The 23122-nt window shown below is 39.5% G+C and overlaps 2 protein-coding genes across 5 annotated transcripts in view; one reads left to right on the forward strand and one right to left on the reverse strand.

The window, feature by feature from the left end:
* CPNE3 (copine 3) overlaps positions 1-15302 on the forward strand; it is a 32910-nt gene extending 17608 nt beyond the window's left edge. For all 4 annotated transcript variants that reach the window (XM_033066136.1, XM_033066153.1, XM_033066144.2 and 1 more), the window contains 9 exons: positions 4480-4578; positions 5527-5613; positions 6190-6249; positions 7632-7765; positions 8191-8245; positions 8341-8392; positions 9019-9152; positions 11157-11393; positions 12731-15302. In XM_033066136.1, the coding sequence (XP_032922027.1) occupies positions 4480-4578; positions 5527-5613; positions 6190-6249; positions 7632-7765; positions 8191-8245; positions 8341-8392; positions 9019-9152; positions 11157-11393; positions 12731-12841 (969 nt within the window). In that variant the 3' untranslated portion in view covers positions 12842-15302. The remainder of the gene's footprint in view (positions 1-4479; positions 4579-5526; positions 5614-6189; positions 6250-7631; positions 7766-8190; positions 8246-8340; positions 8393-9018; positions 9153-11156; positions 11394-12730) is intronic.
* A 3053-nt stretch (positions 15303-18355) lies between these two features.
* The window catches only part of CNGB3 (cyclic nucleotide gated channel subunit beta 3), a 59535-nt gene continuing 54768 nt past the window's right edge, over positions 18356-23122 (reverse strand). Inside the window, exons 16-18 of the mRNA XM_033061943.1 lie at positions 22330-22476; positions 19679-19859; positions 18356-18589 (exon numbers count right to left, since the gene is read on the reverse strand). Coding sequence (XP_032917834.1) covers positions 18356-18589; positions 19679-19859; positions 22330-22476 — 562 coding nt within the window. The remainder of the gene's footprint in view (positions 18590-19678; positions 19860-22329; positions 22477-23122) is intronic.

The following is a 23122-nucleotide window of genomic DNA, read 5'->3' on the forward strand; positions in this document are numbered from 1 at the left end:
CATTGTGTGGTAGAAACCGGTCTTTGAAAATCTGGGACACCAGTTGAACACAAATATCTTTGAAATGTCCAGTGCAGTTTCTTGTTTTGATTGTACAGTTCTAGCATGGCATCAGCCAATACTGGTGATGTTAAAGATACTGTACCGTGAAAGAAGCATGTTAAAGGCTAGAAAATGCTTTGTTCTTGTATGGATCTTGTAATACTTCATTATTGGTGAAACAGGTAGCACTAATGAAATTTTTAATGTACTACCTGATAAAATAAATTACAGTAGTTTCACGAATACAAGCCGCACGGATTATAAGCCGCACCCCCGGTGCCTCGACAATGTTGCTGTCTTTGTCAATAGATAAGCCGCACCCCGAATATTAGCCGCACTTTCGTTCGTCGCGAGAATCCGTGCGCAGCTTTCACAAATTGGCCAATTAGTAAGAGGATCGCGGCATAGCGGGCTTTACTGGCTCGGGGCGGGGCCAGGCAGGCTCGGCCCGCTCATGGTTGCCGACGGGGCCGGGTGGCCCAGCTCAGCGCCACGGCTCGGCGGGGCTGGCCGGGTGGTGCTGCCGCCGCCGCCGGGCTCGCTGGCCCCCCTCTCCCGTCAGCACCGCCCCGCTGCCGCGTTCGCTCGCCCGGCTGGCAGGGCTGCCGCCGCCGGGCTCGCCGTCCGCCCCGCTGCCGCTTTCGCTCGCCCCGCGCCGCGCCTCGCGAGCGCCGCGCCCGCCCCGCGCCGCGCCCGCCCCGCGGCGCTTTCGCGGCTCGCGGCGGCGCTTTCGCGGCTCGCGGTTCGCGGCTCGCGGTTCGCGGCTCGCGGTTCGCGGCTCGCGGTTCGCGGCTCGCGGTTCGCGGCTCGCGGCTCGCGGTTCGCGGCTCGCGGCTCGCGGCTCGCGGCGGCGCGTTCGCGGCTCGCGGCTCGCGGCTCGCGGCTCGCGGCTCGCGGTTCGCGGCTCGCGGCTCGCGGTTCGCGGCTCGCGGTTCGCGGCTCGCGGTTCGCGGCTCGCGGCGGCGCGTTCGCGGCTCGCGGCTCGCGGCTCGCGGTTCGCGGTTCGCGGCTCGCGGCTCGCGGCGGCGCTTTCGCGGCTCGCGGCTCGCGGCGAGCGGCGAGCGGCGGCGCTTTCGCGAGCGGCGGCGCTTTCGCGGTTCGCGGCGCTTTCGCGAGCGCCGCTTTCGCTCGCCCCGCCGGCAGGGCTGCCGCCGCCGCCACCACGCTCGCCGGCCGCCCCCTCCCGTCTGCACCGCCGCCGCGTTTCCTCGCCCTGGCCGGCACTGCAGGCCCCCGCACCGCCGGGCTCCCCCACGCTGCTGGCCCCGATTATGCTGGGCTTCCCCCGCTGCCAGGCAGCCCCACCCGCCGGCCTTCCTGCTTCTGCCATGCTCCCCTGCACTGCTAGCCCCAGTTCTCCCGGGCTCCCCCGCCCTGCTGGCTCAGGCTCTGCCGCCCGCCCCCCACACTGCTGGCCCCGCCTCTGCCAGGCTTTCCCACCTCTGCCGGGGCCGGCCGGGCTCCAGCTTGGCTTGGGGCTGCCGCGGGCTCTCACTTCCGTGTTGGCAGCTTTTAGAATTTTGTTAATAGATTAGCCGCCCCGGAATATTAGCCGCACTTCCGGGTTTCCACCAAAATTTTGGTCAAATTGGTGCGGCTTGTATTCGTGAAATTACTGTACACTTAATATACTAGCTAACAGATGTGGGTCAGATACATCTTGTGAATACCCGTTTTAGCAGCTTTTTCTCTTCACATAAAACTGAATTTTCTGTCAGAAACAGAAACCTGTGAAGTGGTAGTTCTACCAGGACTTTAATGTTTTCTATTTTCCAATTTTATCTTGAATAAATTGTGTTTAACTTATGAATATTTTTCTTCAGGGATTCCTTTAGGGATGAAACTGAAGCTAAACAGCCAATCAGAATGACATTTATAAGCTATTATGATCATGTTAGAAACCTGGTGTTTTTGCATTTGAAAAAGAAACCTGAAAATACGAACATAACAAACTGCTATATTTGATGTTCTTCCTCTGGGAAGGAAAATTTAAAACATGATTTGCATGTAGTGGGTATTAGTCATATGACTTGAGGCAGTTCTGGAAAATCCTTAACAGCCACAGGATCTGGGTGTTACCAGCACTTGGATGGATTTAAATACATATTTATAGAGGAGACTAATGAACAACTTTACAAGCCCAGAACCTTCTTCCCTTGCTGCTTCTATGTTTTTTCCATCTCATTCCTTTTTGCTTCCTTTTTCCCCAAAAAGAGATGTGGCAGCTCTTATATCTCCATATACTATAAATTTATTTCTCCTTTTCAGTAAACAGCCATGCTAAAGCTATAGACCATTGATATAAATGTATCTATGAAGAATTATTCTCAACTCTGTCAGCATTTTAATGAAGTTCTGTGAAGTCTTACCTCAGAAGTGTAGGTTTATATCCAGAGGAAATAGACTTTACTTGGAATAGTTACGGACTTGCAGACAGGCAGTTTGATTATGCCGTAGCTTAGAAATGCAGGACCTATCATTTCAAACATTAAAATGTAGGCAGAATTGTATTATGTAATGTAATTGAAGGATTAAACAATGCTTTTAACACTTTTATATGCACACGGTTGCATGTGTAGTGGGCTGTTTGTCATAGTAAGTAACCAGCAATTTTTCTATGAGTGGCTTTTCACTTCTCTAATGGCTTAGTTTGTGTATGCCCAGCAGTGCACAAACCAAGTTGAACCTTTATCTTCTGGATTCATGGTTATGTTCCATGTGAGTGTGTTTGCAGTCAGTGAAGTTTTTCTGTGTCACAAATGTGAACCTTTCATCTGAAGCAGGCATGCCTAGTTCTGCTGGGAAAAATATGTTAAATCACATTCTTCCTACTGCTGTTGCATGTCCAGGAGGGCATTTATGGAATAAAATTAAATGCTTCTCTCTTGTCTGGAATAAATATTAAAAATCATCTTAAATGGGTCAAACATGTCAAATAAGACAAATTTTGGTATCTTTGACATGACTGTGATAACTGGATGTCAGAACTATTGGGGGGGTCAGGAAATAATGTTCAGTTTTAAATTTCAGCTACTGAAGCACTTGGCTGAATATTTGGCATATTTTATGGTGTTAAGAAGAATTTATATAGCATCTGCCATGAACATTAATTAGCCTGTTGGTTCTTTGGCTGCTTGCATGATTTAAGGGGCTGTTCAGTGCATGTGCATGCATTTTTTATTTATTAGTGAATTTAAAATGTTGTAGTAGTGCAAACTGCAAGATAGAGGCATGTTCTGTGCAGTAGGATTTCCAATCTGCACATCATGTTTTGTATTTCAACATTCCTGTTTGTTTTCAGAAACCTAATTTCTTTCAGAAGCTCAAGTGTCAAAGTTGTTTGTTTTGATTTTTTATTTCTAACTGAAATGCTCAAGTAATCAGATAAATTGATTCTTGAATATAAGGTACAATATTTTTAGACTTGAAAGTTGGACATGCTAATAGCTGTTCTGTTTAAGCCGAACATGCTTCAAACATTATTCTGGAAGCTTGCATTTTGATTCCAAGTAATGTGGGATACCTAGCTGACTCTTGAATTATTATTATTTCTATTAATCATCATAATTATTTAATGATTTTAGTATGTTTTTACGTTATTTGATGAAGTTAGCTATCATAACTGTTGCTGAACTGAAATAAAATATCAGAAGTGGATGAAATGAACATAAGCTTTTATGGATAAATAACCAACTTTTTATATAGAAAGACAGTTTTGTCATGTTTTGAAAAAGAAAAAATAAGTGTTTTTCACTCCTGCCTCCTTTGGTAGATTGGGCTCTTAAAAGGGTGCATTGATTAAATAATAAAGCTTCTCTTTAAACTCTGACTATAGGAAAAGTGATTTTTAGTTAACATTCTGATCCATGAAGTGTGGATCATAGTTTAACAGATTCACTGTTTAAATTTGCTAATCTTACAAAACTTCAAATATTGTTTCCAGCTTTAGGCCTGAACCTTCATATGCTTATAAATTCTGTGTTATTTTGAGGATTAATGAAGTAGTATAAAAGTGTTGCTAAAACTCTTGTGATTGCTTACATAACTGATTTACTAAATTTTTAGCTGGATGCTCAGATTCATGATGAATGTAAAAACCCTACATTATTTTCCTGCTCTTCTCAACACCCCATCACTCTCAAAACATAGTTCAATATAATTGATGTTACTTGCTCATGTAAGACCTGACGCTGCTTAGTATTCTTGTCTCTCCTTCACTTGAGTGGAAGATTGGATTCAAAACAGAGAATATTGGCTTCTACCCAATCTTAATCTGTTTTAAGTGCAACCCTATGCAGTTCTAAGACTTCAATGCAAGAAAAACACTGATATAAAAAGACACAGGAATGTTTGAGATGTTCAGGTTTGCTGTTGCAGTGTTTATTGGTTTTTGTAGGGCCATTTCTGTTACTAACATTAAATAATGCTGCATTTTAGGTTGAGTGCTATGACTATGATAGTGATGGGTCTCATGATCTCATAGGAAGTTTTCAAACAACAATGTCAAAACTGAAGGAAGCATCTCGGTCATCACCTGTAAGTGTTACACTGTGTAAGCTGCCTGTGTGTTCTTGGTAAGCTGTTTTACTCATACTGGAGCAAAACCTAGGTCACCTGGCCTCAGGTAACCTCCAGGTTGTGTTAGGCTACACCTTGACATTGCTATTGTAATTGAGGCTGAAACAGCCTTTACATTTTAAGTCCATTTTTGTAGGATTAATGTCTTGGTTACAGTCTTTATTATTATGTATGTAAGTGCCTCACCATCAGCACAAAAAAAACCCACTAATCATAAAAGTATAGAAATAAAAAAACTCTGGATTGTCAAAAGACAGAATGCAACACAAATTTAACTACAGTTAAAAGACCAAGACTTGTGTTTTTTCAAGTATTAGTTAATCCTTTATTTTAAAATGTGTGCTTACTATTATGTATACTTTAGTGAATATGAGAAAAATCAACCACTGCACAAAAATGCAACTGTGTTACATTGGATGGCTTTTCTCTAAAGTGTTGTCACCCTTCCTGCTCTTAGGATCTAACAATTTCCAAACCTTTTAATAGTGCGTGCTTGTACTTTTCTAATATTTTGATGTATTTGCTGTATTTGTACTAAATAATAAAAATAATAATAATAATTGAAGCCACAGCTTCTGGAAACACTGAGGCTTTGTTTGAATTGCTATGTCTTTACCAAAAAAAAAGTTGTTACCAGAATCCTCAGAAGGAGAATGGTACAGAATTTCTTTGTTTGAAATACAGTTGTCAAAACAAATAGATTTGTAGCCTTTTTTGGGTACGAGAGGATTTCTGTCTTGAGAATGTGGGTTTTTTTCTTGCTGACATTGGGCAGGCTGGGTTTAATTTTGCTGGATTATGCATTTAATATAAGCTGAAAGTACCAGTTCTGAAATAAAGGATCATTAAACTTGTTGCATAAATGATATTATAGTATTTTTAATGGATTTATTTGCATTCATGCAGGTTGAGTTTGAGTGCATCAATGAAAAGAAAAGACAGAAGAAAAAGAACTATAAAAACTCTGGCATTGTGAGCGTTAAGCATTGTGAGGTCAGTAATATATTCTGGTATGATTCTGGTTTTAAGTGTTCACGCATAACAGCTCTCATTTAGTGTATCTTCAACTTGAAACTGTAAGAAACTTTAAAATGTCTGAAAGTTTCAGACACAGTAAATATACAAGGGACTCTGGTTCATATAAGGAGACAAATTGAGAGCTGAATCACATACCTGCTGTCCCCTGTCCCTTCACTTTCTCTTGAAGAGAAAGATTGGTTACCAGTTTATAAAGTCATTCCTGAACCACTGCATTTCCCAACTTGCTGTTTTATGGCAAAGTAAAATTGTGTAACTGTCATAATGTGTTATTTTATAAATTAAAATCCTTTTGGAGCTGCTTTGGTGTCTGTCTGTAGCTTTGTTAAAGGCATGATTCTGATGCACTGAGTGTATGGTGGCACATGTTGCAAATACCCTCATTGCAGTTTGTGGATGGAATAGCTAAAGGGCAAAACAAGTGCTTTTCATGGGTAAAGACAATGAATCTGGAACCTTAGGAGTTGTTGCAATAATATTAGCTGAGTTTTTGCCATTAAAAAAACCAAAATTTCTGTCTTCTATTTTTAGATCATTGTAGAATGCACATTCCTCGATTACATCATGGGTGGGTGTCAGCTGAATTTCACTGTAAGTGAAATCATTTATATAAATACTTTTTGAGTTTTCGAACAAATTGAAGCATAGAATTGATTGTCTGTGTGCTGTATTTGATTATTGTATATTTTTTTCTTGTTGATTTCTTTTTTATTCTGTGGCATGGAGCAGGAAGCTATTTTGCCAGAGCGCTTCTATTCTGTTCAGAAAAGAAAAGATAGTCTTTACTCTTTGCAGAGGGTTCTGAACCTCTGGTTATGTCCATTAAGAGCTAGCTAAGTTATGTGGATGGAGACCAAAAGGAAATTTACAGTTCTTTGAAAGCAGAGGTTATCATATGGATTAGAGCCCTTAAGTTATGTAATTTGTGAACCAAGTGCAGCACAAATAACAGTAAGATGTCTTCACTAAGGTGAAGAAGATCTGTTGAAGTCACAGGAAGAACTGTCTAGGCTTCTGTGGAGCCTGGCTGGTTGTACTTCTGAGAAGAAAGGTGTGTGTGTGTGTTAAGATACAGAATGAAATTAATTTACCAGATTTTGAAGAGCTGCTGTGAATAGTAACTGGAAGTAAGCACAGCGAAAACCTGACAGCATGCCCAGCAAAGCTGTAGATGCCCCATCTCTGGAAGTATTCAAGGCCAAGTTGGATGGGACTTTGAGCAACCTGGTCTTGTGAAAGCTGTCCCTGCATATGGCAGGGGTGGGTTGGAACTAGGTTATCTTTAAGGCCTCTTCCAAGCCAAACCATTCTGTGATTCAGATGAAGGTACAGTAATTTCACGACTATAAGGCACACTTTTTTATTTTTTTTTTTTTTTTTTAGCGAGGATCCACGCACAACAAAGTAACGAATTAGTAATGGAATCGTGCTATTGCGGGGTTTACTGGCAGGTGCTCAATTTGCAAACATTTTTCACAGATTGGTGTAGCCTTTAAACGCAGGCCTAGGGGCCCTCCCCATGCTGCAGACCCCGGCACGGCCGCCCGCCCCAGGTGCCAGCTGCCACGGCTGGCGAGGAATGGCTTGCACCGTGGCTTGGGGCTCCCGTGGTGCTGCCGCAGCTCAGGGCTCCTGCGGCGTGGCCACGGCTCGCAGCTTGCACTTCCTGGTTGGCAAATCTCCCAACTTTGTCCATATATAAGGCGCACCAGATTATAAGGCGCACTTCTGGGTTTCCATCAAAATTCTAGTCAAAAGGGTGCCCCTTATAGTCGTGGAATTACTGTCATTTCAGCACTTCTGGAGAGATACAGAGCTTTTGAGAGTTTTGTAATGGCATGTTTTTTGAGAAAGAAATCTGCATTCAATGTCCTGTTTACTAGTCTTTCATGGTTTTCTCTTTGGCTTTGGAAGAGATGAGAAGCATAATTTAACCTTTAAGAGCAATCTGATATAAATACTGCATTTGACAGGTGGGGATAGATTTTACAGGCTCCAATGGAGACCCTCGCTCTCCAGACTCTCTGCATTACCTGAGCCCTAATGGAGTTAATGAGTACCTAACAGCCGTTTGGTCTGTCGGGATGGTCATTCAGGATTATGATACGTAAGTGTTAGATTTTTATTTAGAGCATTTTTTTAGATATGTGTAGACATATGTGGTAGTTTTTTAAACCCATGTTCAAGATGACTGCAGATATACTAGAATGAAACCTCTGAGCTAAGTTACAGATTTAAAACACCAGCATATAATTGCAAGTATAAGCTTGTGTTTACTGCAGACAAGCAGAGCTTTTCATATGTTATGAAAAGAGCAGCACTGATTTAAATAAATGCTTGCATTCTTGCTGTTTTGGTCTTAAAGACTGGTTTTGGTCCTAGAAACAAATACAGTGGGGAACTTCCATTCAGTTTTGCCTCTGAAATAGCATTTTTTGTGATGAAAAGTAGCACTGATAGTTAAACTTACTGAGCTATGGCAGCTTTTAATAGAAGGCACTGACTTTGTTTCCTTTAAAATTGCTTCTTTAGAGATAAGATGTTTCCAGCCTTTGGATTTGGTGCCCAAATTCCTCCATCCTTTCAGGTAATGGAATATGTAAATGTGCGACCTAGAACAGCTGAAAGCACTTACTTCAGGAGGTATCTGAAGTTCTTACTAGGTCTTCTGTGTCTTCACAGGTATCTCATGAGTTCCCAATAAATTTTAACCCGTCAAACCCATTCTGTAATGGTAAGTCTGAGAAAGTAACATAAGATCTAGAGTGTAAAATGCCTAAGTTGAAGGCATAAAGACACTTGAAAAGTGAACTGAAGCATGTTGTTCTAATTACATAGCTAGTTTAGTCCTGTAGCAGGAAACAATTGTACAACCAATTTCTTACTTATGAGAAATAGCATTGCATCTGTCTTCTGTAATGATTTGTGAAAGAAGTGATTTAAACAGCTGGAGCACAGGGCTGGGAACAATTCTTTTGTGTTGTCAAACCACTTCATTCTACTTCACTGCTGGTTTTGAATTGTCTGGTTTGAGTGTGGTGCTGCTAATGCTTGTTCATTGTGGCCTCTCTGATCAGACTGCCAACCACCACAAGCTGCCAGAGAATTGCTGTAGTTCAGTTTCACACCTTTGAGCATAGAGTATTCGGCCTTTCTGTTCACAAGTCATATTATGTATGTGCCTTAAGCATTGGTCAAACTGAAAGCTTCCATTGCTCATTAATATTTTTTTTTCCCACCATGATTAGTTTTAAGTCTTTGCATCATCAAGTAACTGATTGATACAGCTTTAGGAAAATCAGGTGCTTCAAAGTATCCTAATTCTAATACCAAAAAAAAAAAAAAAATCTCCTTCTCTAGGGATCCAAGGCATTGTTGATGCATATCGAGCCTGTCTTCCTCAAGTGAAGTTATATGGACCAACAAATTTTTCTCCAATTATAAATCATGTGGCAAGATTTGCTGCTGCGGCTACTCAACAGCAAACAGCATCTGTAAGTTCTCTATGGTACACTGTGTTTTTCTTACTTTTACTTTTCTTCTTGTTTATAAATGCGTTTTTTCTCTTTTACATTTATAAGTGTATTCATTTGAAAGTTGGTCCTTTACCTTGTGAATAAATGTTTGTTACCCTTAAAAGAATAGAAAAACTAGTTGCTTTTTGCAGATTGTACCTAACAGTCCTCTTAATCAAATAACTAAAGAAGGTCTTCAGATTTTGAATAGAAACTTAAAAGTACACAACACCTTTATGGTATCTTCTGTTCAAAGCTCTTGTTTAATTAGGCCTTTATATCTAAGAGAGTGTTTAACCTCAGCTGGGAAAAAAAGCAACTATAGCTGGGAGAGAGGATCAACTAAGGTAGTCAAGAAGTGGATGGTATAGCTTCTGACACCTAGATAGCAACACAGATAATTAACTGTACCATAAAGATTTTGGTGCTGTATGGGCTGTGCTCTCCTCCGTATTAAAATTTTATACATGAGTTGCTGACCATACTAAAAACAGAAATTCTGAAGACCAAGTCTTGAGTACTCAGTCATGTTGATAAAGCATGGAAGTTCAGAAAACCCTAAATCACAGATGACAGGAAATACTGGTGTATTTGATGTCATGTAAAAATCAGAAAACAAAATCAGCTATTTTTGCATGTAAAATTATCTGTAGAAACCAATTGGAACATGTGCTATGGATTTTCAAGTGCCATGAGGCTGGTAAGGTTTTGCCTTGGTAGTCTTGCACTAGTAGCTGTAAAAAAAAAATAATATATATATATATCTATATATGCTTATATCCTAGGAAAGGAGAAAAACCTCTTGTTGGTTTTGTTTCTCTTTGGGTTTTTTGACTTCTATTTCATGTAGTATGCCTAGCAAGAGATTTATTTTTCCTGCCTGAAAGGATGTATTGAAGACAATTTGCTACCTTGACATTTAATACATATCATAGTCACTTTGGATTGGCTTTTGATTCTGATGCTGCTTTTTTGCCAGTGTGGAGGAAGTATGAGAAGAGAGAAATAAATCCAATGTGATGTGCTATCTTGCTGCAGTTGCTTATAGCTTTCTGTGGTCATAACTGCTTTATATATGTTCTTGCTGGAGTGAGGGAATGTACGGGCAGAAAGGTGATACTTAGACAAGATAAGGGAAGAACAATTATTTGGAGGCAGATTAAAACAGATGGGAAGTAAAGTAGTGAAGAGAGACTTCTAAGAATATAGGGAGTGTCTTTGGGACTTGAATTTATGCTATTCAGTAATAATCTGAAATGAAGTGAGAGATGACTGGAAATTCAAAAAGTGCTTGATAATTTCCAGACTTGGTTCTTCTAGCTCTTTTTTGGTGCTCCAATCCAGAACAGAAGCTAAGATGCTAACTTTTAGAAGCCCCAACAGAATAGTGGAAGCAACTCAGGTGGTACTTAATTGAATTACTGATGTATTACAGAATAGTCTCAGACACCTTGGTAATTAGCTTCATGAAGCTGCTAGAAAACATGATTAAAGGAAGTTGAAAATGGCTGTCTGTTTCCACACTTGAAGGTGTGATTTAGGACTTTTTGCTTCATTCATTTTGTCCAAAGTGTTTCATAAAAGTATTGATAGAACAGAAAGAAAACAAATACAAGTTTGAAAGGTGTTACTGTTCCAGAACCTCAGGCAACTGCCTTCTATCTCAGAACAAATAATGGGAAAATAGGATATCTCTTGTTTTGTCTGGGGGTTTTGGAGGAAAGAAGGATGATACCATTGGGGTTTTGGATGATGGCTGTTTATAGATGACTTATTTTAAAAGGTTTATTGTCCTTACAAGCTTTTTCAGACTGTACAGATGAAGCCTGACTACAAATTAGATGTTTGATTGTAAAATTCAGTGAGCACACTGTTCATGCCAAAGTGACAACACTATGTAGTCTTTATGTGGATTTTTCTGAGTGTACATGCCTAAATGTTTGCTATTACTTTGTCACAACACGGTGTTTATTGGTTTGACAGCAATACTTTATACTTCTGATCATAACGGATGGTGTGATAACAGACCTTGATCAAACCCGAACTGCCATAGTTAATGCTTCAAAACTGCCCATGTCCATCATCATTGTTGGTGTTGGGGGAGCAGACTTCGATGCCATGGAGTTTCTTGATGGTGACGATGGAGTTCTTAGGTCCCCATCGGGAGAACCAGCTGTCAGAGACATTGTCCAATTTGTGCCATTCAGGAAGTTCCAAAATGTAAGTAATCTTACTGATTTGCTTAATAAGTATTGTGATGGTATGCTGGGCTTACTAGGATGTCCTACATCTAGTCCTAAGCTTTTGTGGTGTAACCAATATGTGCTCTAAGAGAGGTCTTTATCAAATACTAAAAAAACCCAAATCCCACAGTTTCTAATTCCAGCAGTGCATTTCTGGCTAGTTGCTGCAGCTGAATGACCTTTGTAAAACTTGATTAAACAAATGGATGGGGTTTTTTTAGTTTGTGAGGAAAAACTTCCTATAACTTTTTTCTTATGGTAATTTTTCTTTTTTATTGTGAATGCCCATTTATGAATGTGGATTACTCTCAGAATTTAGTGCCATATTAAAATTCAAGGTTGAGTCATAATCAGGGAGGTCAAAATTAGTAGAAACTCTATGGCCACAGTAGTGGTGATAATTTTCATTTTCATAAAAGTAAATACAATAAAAAAGGTGGTGAAAGAATGAAGTCCTGATATTTTTGAATTCCTGTAAAACCCAATAAAGTATGTGTAGGCTAATAGAAGTCAACTTTTAAGCATCATAATGTTGGAAAGAGTTGACTTAAATAAAAACCACCAAAATTTCCTCAGTATAGGCAAATCCCTATTTCCATCCTAATATATTCTAATTTTGTTTCATGTCTTAGTATTAACTTGTTAATGATACTCCTTGCAACTTCTTATTTTGCTTTTATATTTTTACTTTTGATACAAATTCTTGGTTTAATCTCAGAGTAACTCAGGCAAACTGAAATGAACAAGAGCAAAATCAATACTGAATATACTTATCAAGTAATGCACTTGGATCTAATTAACTAGGGTCAATGCTCAGTATAATATATATTCAAATGCTTTCATTTTTCTAGAAAATGAGATTTTTTTTTTCTTATGGATACCTAGTCTTACAGTAAAAACAGTATCTGCAGAAGGGCTGCTCCATAGAAATAGTTATTGTGGAGACTTGGTGCAAAAGATTGCAGATGATGTTGATGACCCTGGAGGGTCATCTTAAACAGATAGCGGAAGTATGTTTACATGGTGAAGCCTGATATCTGAGCTGTGTATTTCATGTGACAGAAGGTGTCTTCAGATATGGCAGCCCTTTGTTACTTCAGTGGCACAAGACAGCCATCTGATTCATGGTAACAGGAGTGAGAAGGTAAAGCTGACAGGAAGCTTCCATCTGTCTGTTGCACAAGGGCACTGTGTCAGGTCCTCTGTGAAATGTCAGACTTTAAGTTGGCCTTCTAGAGGAGGTGCTTATTACTTGCCTTAGAATCTTTGTTAGCAGTTGGTGGAAACTGAAGCTTGGTGTTCTTTTTTTATAAGTCTCCCAAAGAAGCTCTGGCTCAGTGTGTCCTGGCAGAAGTCCCTCAGCAAGTGGTGAACTACTTCAGCACCTACAAACTTCAGCCTCCTAAGAATCCTGCTGCAAAATGAATGGGCTGAGCAGAGGAGAGACTTTGTGCTTGCTTTACTTTCTGTATCTACAGACTTTGGTTCTCAAAATACTTCTGTAAACATGTACACATGCCTCTGTATCGTAATGTCTGTTATCTTTTGCCTACAAATCACTTTGCCAAGGGTGCCTTTTAAGGGCAAAAACTGTTCTGTTGTTTTGATGTTGATTTGTGAGATAGTGCTTACATGGATGCATTTGATTTTGAAAAGAATGGAAAAAAGGAGTTTCTATTAAGCCACCATAACAAAATTTTCACACAGGTGTTTCATGTTCAGACAAGTGCCACAGAGTATAAAGGCCCTCCTTGCACAGCTGCTTCTTGTTTGCCACTTCAGTGCCTTTGGGCAATGCCTGGGATTCAGGGCTGTGGGAATACATGCCAAAGAAGTCATGAAAGTATATCTTCTTTTATAGTATGCCTTCTCTTGAGGTAGTGCAGGAATAACTAGGGGTAATCAAGGTAAACCTCTAGCATCTCAAAATACTTCTGGCCTTTGAAGCTACTACTATAAGGGCTGTGAGATGTGTTCCAATGTGTACTGGAAATGGAAATTCCAGATTTATTTTGGTAGGAGTTTTGGGGTTACCCCCCCATAAAACAGTCATGACTATTGATCTTTAAAGAACTTTTTGTGAAGTAGGAATTTGGTTTATAGTTTAAAAGTTTTCTTTGATTTACAACTGCATATTTTGAGGTAAAGTCTATAATCATACTGCATACTAGGGCAAACAATTTCTGCTTTATTTACTTGGCTTGAGTTTTCCCTTCACCTCTTATACCAAATGTAAATCATGTCTTTGCTTAGTGGACAAATGAAGGTTCCTTGACCTCCAGCTGCATACTACTTGCTGAGGATCTCTTCTGATCCTGTCACTGTGTGTAACATAAGTGGATTGAAAGGTCACACTCACCATTTCTGAAATGTCAATCTTGAACATTAATTTTGCAGTTTCACATTTGAAGTGGTTTAGAGTTAGACATACCAGCTTATCTCATGTGGATGGTCTGGCTGTAGTATGTAAGAACAGAATGGGCTAATGCTAAATTTAGCGCACTTGGACACTCAAGATTTCACCAGGTTGTAGTGTATTTGACTTTTAGTTGCTGGAGCTACTTAGGGGGCTTTTTTTTTTTTAAAAAACATTTATGATCCTCTTGAAAGTCTGAATTCACATTAATGTTGATGGATGAAAGTTATATCTATTACCTTACACAAGACATATCAAATGTTTTGTAGACAGTTGACATTTATTAATCAATCATGAATGGATATATTATCTCCATTCCATTTTTCTTGGTGGAAAGGGATCCTAAATGCTACCAAGTAGTGGAATGCTAAGGAAAAGTTCGTTTCATGTTTCTTTTTCTTTCTTTTTTTAAAATGCAATTCATATATTTATGTAAAAAGAAAATCTTTAATCATCTTTTTATCAGTGTAGTGAAAATCTATTGCTACTTACAAATTACGATGAAGTGTCATATCAGATATGCAATGCAAAATATTGAGATAAAGGAAATTACTATAATAAACCTAAATCACACTGCTGCAAGTTGAGAGTGTATGATTTTGGAAAAGTAAACTGTTTCACAGCTACCTGTTTCCTGTACAGAGAGAACTGGATGCAGTATTAATGCTTTGTCTACATTAATTGTAGTGGATGAGTACTACTGATAGGAGTACAGGATACTACTGAAGTTCTTCTGACTTGTCTACCAAAAAGTATAATGCTGCACCTAAGTTTTGTTACCAATTCTCTTTTAAGTTGCCATGGAATTGCATTATTATATGCTACTATATATGTATTGTTATACTAAGTATCTCCTGCATGCTTTTTCTGTATTCTATACATAAATTCTGAGTTTCTGCAGGGGAGACTTCATTATCTGTTATTAGAGAATTGCTACCATGTTCCTCAAGCTTAAGGAGTTAAATAGCATTTCAATGACATCTCGTTCTCAATGTGTCATATTCTTTGTAAATTAAATGTTTCAGACAGGACCATGGCTAGAACTAGTATAACAGGGGTGTACAGCTAATGTCTGTTGAAAACTTCCAGGGTAGGCTGAAGTGATATTCTGAATGAAGAAATGAAGAAGATTGTGAGTCAAGGGGAAGGAAAGTTACTGTGTTGTTTTGCCATTTTTTGTTTATTTTTACGTGTAAAAAATGTATTAATAGCATGAGGGTGACAAAGCAAAATATTGTCCGAGTTTTGTGTAGTGAATGTGCTCGTAGGTCACTGGCACCACCTTGTGATAAAAGTGATGTATGGCAGTCTTTGTCATCAGATGCCTTTTGCCGTGTGTTGGTCATAATATATACATATGTACAGCAGAGAGCTCACCTGTAACCAATATTTTGTACTTTTATATGCATTTCAGTTCTGATTAAGTTAATTAATTTACGATGCCTGTGCATTAAAGTGATCATTTCAGTAGACTGTTCCGTGGTACTTTTGTATTCAGCGTATTCTGTGTAATGCTAAATGCTGCTTTTGTGATTACCATGGTGAGTATGCCACAGGTCTATAACAAGTGTAAACAGGAGAGGAAAATGCCTTTCCACTTAGTGGTAATGACTCTGCAGTTCATTCTTCATAAAACATCTTAAACAGGCTTCTAGCAAGAAGATATTCTGAAGTTGGCCAGTTTTAAATGTGACTGTTTCATGCTGTATGCTACATTAGAGTTCTCCCATGCATGCTATTTCATACAATTATTATCAGGTTTTCCAAAAATTTTTTCCCAATGTCTACATTTTAGTTAGAGAGGCATGGAGATACGGTTATTTGTAGTTTTCAAATACATTGTCCTACTCTACCCTTCAGTTTCTTTACATTCAAGTATAGTCAAGTCTGAAGGACTTGATTAGGACACTAAGGATACAGGAGACAGTGTTGCATTAGAATGTGATGCCACACAGAGACAACTGTGATACTGGAAACTACATCTTCTAAGTAATTAGAAGAGTAATTATTTTTGCTTCTTCATTAGTCAAGAATCCAGGATAGAATTAGTTCCTGAAAGAATGTATTATATCTTACATCTTGACCTTTCTTATATCATTCCATCTCGTGAAAACCGTACAAATAGTTGCAACTTTGATTTGTGAGCCTTCTTGTGCCTGCCAACCCTAAGAATGCAGGAATTGTGGGAAGAGGAAGATACCCCAACAAGAGAAAAGTAGGACATCACAGAAAAGCAGATGGGTGCTATTTATATGTGGCCACTGTCTTCTGCACTGACAGCTCCCCTATTTTGTTTTGGGTCTAAGGAACTCGAGAGCTGTGCATAAAGTAGTCTTGCAGATGGAACTGTCACACTTTTCTGCAAACCTGGGCTGTTACGAGCTGTATCAAAGCAGCATTTTGTGGGAAGCTCTGTCACTGCAGTGGAGTACTTGGTGCTGCAGTCTTAGCAAGCATGTACTTTATAATTTATGTCAGTGTGTGATTGATGGACTTAAATATGCCCACAGAGAAAACGTTCAAAATTACCTGGTAGCATTTGTGTAGGCAGAAGGGAATCAGTTCTTTTCCATAAGAATGAGCTTTACTCGCACATATCAAAATGTTAAAATATGGGGAATATTCCCCCCTTCCATAATGCTTTGACAACTCTGTCTCAAAAAAATAAAAAGGATGTGAAACTATATATTGTAATTCATAGATTAGTATTATTCATAGAAGGTCTCATTCATGAAACAGTTCTGCAGTATTTCCTATCTTGAGATTTCATTGAGACAGTCCTGGATGTGTAATAGATGAATAATTCTTTATGAAACAATTTAAAATTTTTCTCCCTCTTTTATGTCCTTTTTTCTTATGTATCAAACACCAAGTAGCATACAAATAAGGATGATTCTCTCCACAAAGCAGTTGAACCTTCACCTCATTGCTAATGCAGCAGAACTTTCTTTTGAAAGAGGTTACAATTTTGGTCATGTCAGAGGATTGTGGAATATGCAACATATGGAATTCAGTCATCCAGCTTTTTCTTGGGCAAACTTCCCACTGATTCTGGTTAGGCTTCCAGTTTTGCCTGTGATTACAGAAGTTGAAAGGCTTTAAAGAACAGGCCTACAGAATGCATAGCCTGCAGGGTCATATATAGCCTGCAAAGTGAGTGTTTTATTTTGGCATGGTGCCTTCTGTGGTTGGCTGATCAGCCAAGAAGCTGTGAAGCCTGCCCTTGCCACTTCTTGGCTTGGCCTCTGCGTAATGTTTTTAGTTTACAAAACTGTTTACCCAGTGATATCTGAAAGGGAATGGAGAAGAGAGGAGATGCAAACCCATGGAAGAAAAGAAAGTAGTTGGGAGTTAAGCTTAAAACACAGCATCAAGCTTTTATGTAATAGTGTGTCTGAGACTGAGGAGTCGATGCAGAAGGCTGGCAGTGTGGGAGCTCCTGAATGGGAGGCTGTATCCCCCAGCTGTGGCACTCATAAAGGATTTACTGTAGTTCACAAGTGTGTAGCTAAGACACAGAAGATAGGTTTCCCTTTGCACTGTTAGTCAAAGTCTATGATGTAGATGAACAAATGGAGCGTTGGCTGCAACTTTGCAATGCAGAACCAGAAAGTGTAAATCCTGCTTTTTATAAAATAGCCTTTATTTTTGAAGTAGCTGGTTTAGATACCGAGATTCTTCAGACAGCTGTATCAAGTGCTTACTTTTCAGAGAGTATGCCCAACCCCTTGACAAGATCAAGCAAGTAAATCAGCAGCCCAAAGTTATAGGTCATCTCTGGAGGCTGAACTATCTAAGTCTTTCCCATGTTAATTTGTGAGAGTCAAAGACAGCTGGAGCAGATGTTCATGCTTTCAGAGGGCTGGCAATAATTCTATAATCTGCTTCCCTCTTGCAGATTTTGGGATTGATTTTTTGACAATGGTTTTGTTATGTTGCCCTCTGTCCCAAGGTAAAACATCCCAACACATAGCACCTGCTGTCTGCTCTGAGCCATGCTGGTCACAAACCCAGGTCACCGATTAGAAGTATAAGGGGAGGAGAGAGAAGAATAGAGAGAAACATAAGGAACCTTAGCAACAGTAGGGCAGTAGCAAGGAAAAGGATAACTATGGGAAGGCAGAGGAGAAAACAGGAAAGAGTACATACAATAGCTAAGAGCAAACTGAGCAACAGGAGCAACAGTAAGAAAGCAAGGATAAAGAGGAGAGGGAAGACGAGAAGTAGGAACAAGACAGAGTAAGAGGAAAGGGAGAGCATGTATGAAACTAGAAACAAGTGGTTGTGAAATACAATCTGAACCGTAATTTCTAATACACCAAAAGTTCTCTCTTCAGTGTCAAGGTTAGGAATATAAATAATTTGTGCAGTTGTGCAGGAGAGGAGGGCAAGAAGACGAGGAGCTGGAGTGGATTTTTCTCATGCGTAGTCTCTACTTTTATGTTCTATACCCAAAAGCAAAGTCCAGCCAGCCCTCTGAATGTAACAAGACAAATAGATCAGCCACAATCCCAAAGCACTATCTATTTCTTTTCTTTCTCTTTAATTTCAACTTTAAGGATCTCTCCTTCTCCTGCTCTGGGAGATGGTGTCATACTAATGATCAGAGACTCCTTACTGGTTGTTCTCTGCATAACTGCAGGCTTAGCATCTGCCTTTGGCTCTTCCGTTTGAGCAGGGGGTGCAGGGGGAGCTGCGGGCTCTGCTGGTTTCTTCTCCTCTTCTTTAGGCTTGGTCTCTTTTGCGGCTTGAGCTTCCTAGAAACAAGAAGTTCAATGTTTTCCAATACCGCAGAAGAAATTCAGGAAGTAGCTCTATTCTGCCATGGAAAGGCGCAGCATGACAACTATATTAATGGTATGCAACACATGTAAATTTCTATTCAGATGTTGAAAATTTGTTTCTAAGTGAAAAAAGCAATTTCAGAATCAGAGTAACAATATAAAACCTAGGAAACACTTGTGGATATTCGTATCTGCTTCTTATTAATATAGGGGGTGAAACAGAACCCTTCCTTACATCTTGCCTTCCTTTATGCACTTGTGCTAGTGGAGAAAGAGTGTTGTGTAAATCTTGGCATACTTCACACTGCCCCCATTTCTTGGCCAAGCCTATTTGCTGATAAGTTCACAAATACACACTAATATGAGCAGCCTTCCTGCTCCAATCGTATTGTGTAATCATTGTGTGAGCAAAGGGCAAAGTTCTTTGTTTAACTTAAATATAACCACAGCTATTTCAGCTATAAAGAAAATAATTCTGCTACCTTTGGGTAAATATGTAGAAGTAAGCAGGTTCTTATTAACATTAATGTTTCTCAGAACAGAGTATAATGCGGTATTATTTTTCATCAGTTAAAACAACAGTTTTTTCATAAGTGCAAGATATTAGAGATTTAATCAGTTTTAGCTGTGTGGGCTACACTTTGTGTTTTGTCTTCAGGATTTTTAACAACCAGAGATCTGACACTGAATTGGAAAGTTCACCATGTGCCCGAGTCAGCTGGATCGGATTACTGTGTTTGGGTATTTCTGTGTTTACTGTTGTTTACATGAAATTAGAAGATGAGATGCCTTCGAGGCCTTTGTAAAATCCATTTATCCTTACTTTCTGAGAGATTTTTTTGTTTCCTTTTTTCCTTGCTTTTGTTTTCTCTGGTCTGCATGAAGTCCAGGTTCAGAAAGATTGAGCCAAATTTTAGAATTAGTGTTTACAGAGATTAGGAAAAGTACTTATATCTCAGCTACTGTGAGTTTTTGCTGTTGATTGCAGCAGGGCTAAATTTTCATCTACTCTGTTTGCCCAAGCCCTCTCAGTAGATTCTACTCTTTTTTCTGTGGCTTTACCTGAGTGTCTTGTTGTTTCTTCAGCTGCAGCAGCCTAGCAAGGCCTTCTCTTCCTTTTCCTCCAAGCATTGCTTTAAACAACTTCGGAGTTTCCTGTTTCTGCCCAAAGAGACTGGCCAAGCCCCGTGGTTGTTGCACTGGTGGTCCTGGAGGAGGTTTCCCCTTCTGCTTCAGCAGCACTCTGGAGAAAGAGGGGGATAAGAAAACACAGCAGTGCTGTGAAATTGAGCAAAGTTCCTGCAAAGCTGAAATACCACATTTATGCATGAAAATCTGGTGGCTCTTACTTAGTTTTCAGGTCAAATGACAAGAGCAAAATTGGAAACAATAAAGGTTTTGCCCTAAGCCCTGGTAGAGATGAAGGCATCTGTTCAAATTTGGTTGCCTGTGTCCTGGAGTATAAACAAGGGCTGGCTCAAATGAAGATCTCACAAAACAGAAGAATTTTCCAAGAAGAGGTGTGGAGGGGGATGGCTGCCCCATAGCTGAGGTGGCAGTCCCTTATCTGGCCTTCTGGATGCAAATTCTGAGAGCATTTAGTGTTCCACCAGGACTCCAGTTGGTACTTGTGGAGTAAACATTTTACCAAACTAACTTCCAGCATGGCTCATCTCTCATAGGTCAGGTTAGATAGTGATACTTATTTTGTTCCTCTTCAGTAGAAGAAGAACAGTGTAAACACTACTGCCAATCTTGTGGCAGACTAGATTTTCACAGCATTCCTCAACTGTACTGATTTGCAGCCATAAGGACCAGAACTGAGAATGAATAACAAAGGTAAAGATTAAATTAAAGATCTGAGATAGATGGGACCAGTAAAAAGCAGATGATTCCCATGCTTTCAGTTTCTATTAAATTACTGTACAGTTTTCAAGGCCACTTTTCCATCCTTGCAAAATTCCTGACTTAAAGCTTGTTATGAGTCAGGACCGTATTTGCAGTCTGAAGTACAGTAAATCCTTAAAACTATAATTTTCTCCAGTATCTTGTAATTTGGGAATTTTAGAAGTGAATGGTTAACTTTATTTTTTTTAATATAATTTCAGTGCCATAACATAAAAAAAAAATACTTTAGCAGCTTGCATGGCTTTATTATGCAAAAAACATACAGGGGTTGTTGAGCAGGTGATAAATAGAGCAAATTTCTTGTATGAATAAATAATTTCAGTTTATTTCATGGAGCCCTTTAAAGGTGTCAGATGACCACAAAGAACTCTAATACAAACTTTCCAGGGCAGAGCTACTGGTAACTTCATTCTAAAACTGAACATAACCACAATCTTTATGAAAACAGAGCACAGATTTCCTCTTTGTGCCTAGTTTTGGCAGAATTTGTGGATGCCTAGGCTGGTAAGCGAAATACATGGCCTCCTGCACAGGGCAGGTACTGCATATCTTTAAAATTAAACAGCATATCCTGTTTTTAGTCTGGTATCTAGAGAGGTCTTTGAGCTCAAATGGGAGTGCAGATACAAAAGGTGGATGATTAAGCTCCAGGGTTGAGAATGGCTGTCTGGAGGAAGCAGAATTTAATGGGTGGGCAAGAAAGCAGAAGAGGCAGCGTGGGACAAAGAGACAGGAATAACAAGGTCATACTACTGTTTAGATAGAAGCTGGAGAAAAGTCAGGAATGACTGGTGCTGGGGATCATTGGTCCGTGCATTCATTCCCCTTTTCCACCTGTTAGTGCTGGTTTTGAAAATTGAGCAGTCAGCCCATTCTGTGTCTAGTTTCCTTGTCCCTCAGAGGCATCATGATTTTTAAGATACTATTGTTTGACTACCAGGGCTGTTACAACATGATGAATGCAGCCATTTGCTAGCACTTCCAAAAACCAAAAGGCCTTTCCTGTGCTATGTTTAGTCTTCTCTGGGGGAATTTCAAGTCTGGGACCAACCTTCCAACCTTTGATAGCAATTCAAGGCAACAGTTCAGACCAACAGGGGTGCTGAAGTACACTAATAATGACAAACTGTTTCAGATATTTTAACCTTTTACAAGGTAGCAAGGTACTCACTTTGTTATAGTTTTATGACAAAATCTGACAACACTTTGCCCTTTCAAAGCTGTGAAAATGGTGATCCTGGCAAGCTACAGCCAAAGGAAGTTGAAAACCAATCTTAATTTGAAATCCCATTTCAGAATGCTTTTATACAAAATGCACAGGTATCTAATCTGTGTAGTTCCATCTTGTCAGGCCTTACTTTAAATCCATTCCTAACTGCTGCTTAAGGTTTTGGAAATACATACAAGTCTGTGGATGCATTGAAAAGTATGTCTGTAGAATAAATTGTAGGTGTTTTGTTGCATCTTTGAAAACCTATTCCTTAACTGATATCTGTCCTGCAGTTTCTTTCTTGATGATATAAGTCCTGATATGTATCTTTATGTCCTTTTTTTTTTTTTTTTCCTGTTATCTTAAATATAATGATGAAGGCAACTACATTCAGGATTTCTTTTTACTTACCACATTTCCACAACCCTTGGGATTCCTTCCAAGACCATGCTTTCACCTAGAAACTACCAGGCAAATCTGACCAAATGTATTTACAACTGTTACTTTTCCAAGAAAGGAATACAAATCGTTTAGAAGTCACAACTTTCCATCCTGCAGCTAAATGATATGATTTAAAAATGTTATTAGGACATACTTTGCTTTCTTCATGAGAAGTTTTTCTGAGTCAGGATAGTTCACCAAGATTTCATTTAGTGTTTTCTTGTCCAGAATGAAAAGGTTGGCAAAGCCATGAGCCACCACATTGGCAGTTCTTCGATTTCCTCCACCAGCAGCTAGTAGGCTGGAATGAAAATAAACACCATCAGTGACAGCATTACTTGCCCTAGTGAGGAATCTGCTGGTGGCTCTCCATTAAAGTCACTGTAAAGGCCCTCTGCAGATGGAATTAGAAATTCCATCTCAGGAAGGAAAACTGTCACTCTTGGTCAGGCATATGTAGATGCTAAGGACTGTGAAAAGTTTTGCTACATGGAGACTTTTCTGCTAAGAGATACCCACTGTACTTGTTTTAGTCCTCATGTGAACTTGGCATTTCCTCTGTTTTATTGCTGAAAATTATTTACATCAGTAGGAGAGCAGCATTATTTACAGTGAATGAATGATTCTTCCCCAAGGATTTTTTTCCTGAGTGAATAACTACTGTGAGGTTCAAGTTTTTGGTTTTTCCCATACCACATCTCATGTTTAAATGTTGGCAAGTTGAATGATATAGTTTAGGAAGGTCTTTCAGGCTGACAGTTACAAATGTGTCTGCCAGAAAACTAAGGTAATTTTGTTTTGAACTCAAGGCATTAGACCTGTTTAGCTAGCGGCAGTTGGCCAGAGGGAGGATATCTGAGAAAAAAATTAGATGTACAAATAAAAATAAATTGTTCATCTTGTACTAAGCAATTGAGAAGACTTCACTTCTCAGCTCTGCTGAGAAG

The sequence above is a fragment of the Catharus ustulatus genome, chromosome 1, assembly GCF_009819885.2.
Source record: "Catharus ustulatus isolate bCatUst1 chromosome 1, bCatUst1.pri.v2, whole genome shotgun sequence".
Lineage (NCBI taxonomy): Eukaryota > Metazoa > Chordata > Aves > Passeriformes > Turdidae > Catharus > Catharus ustulatus.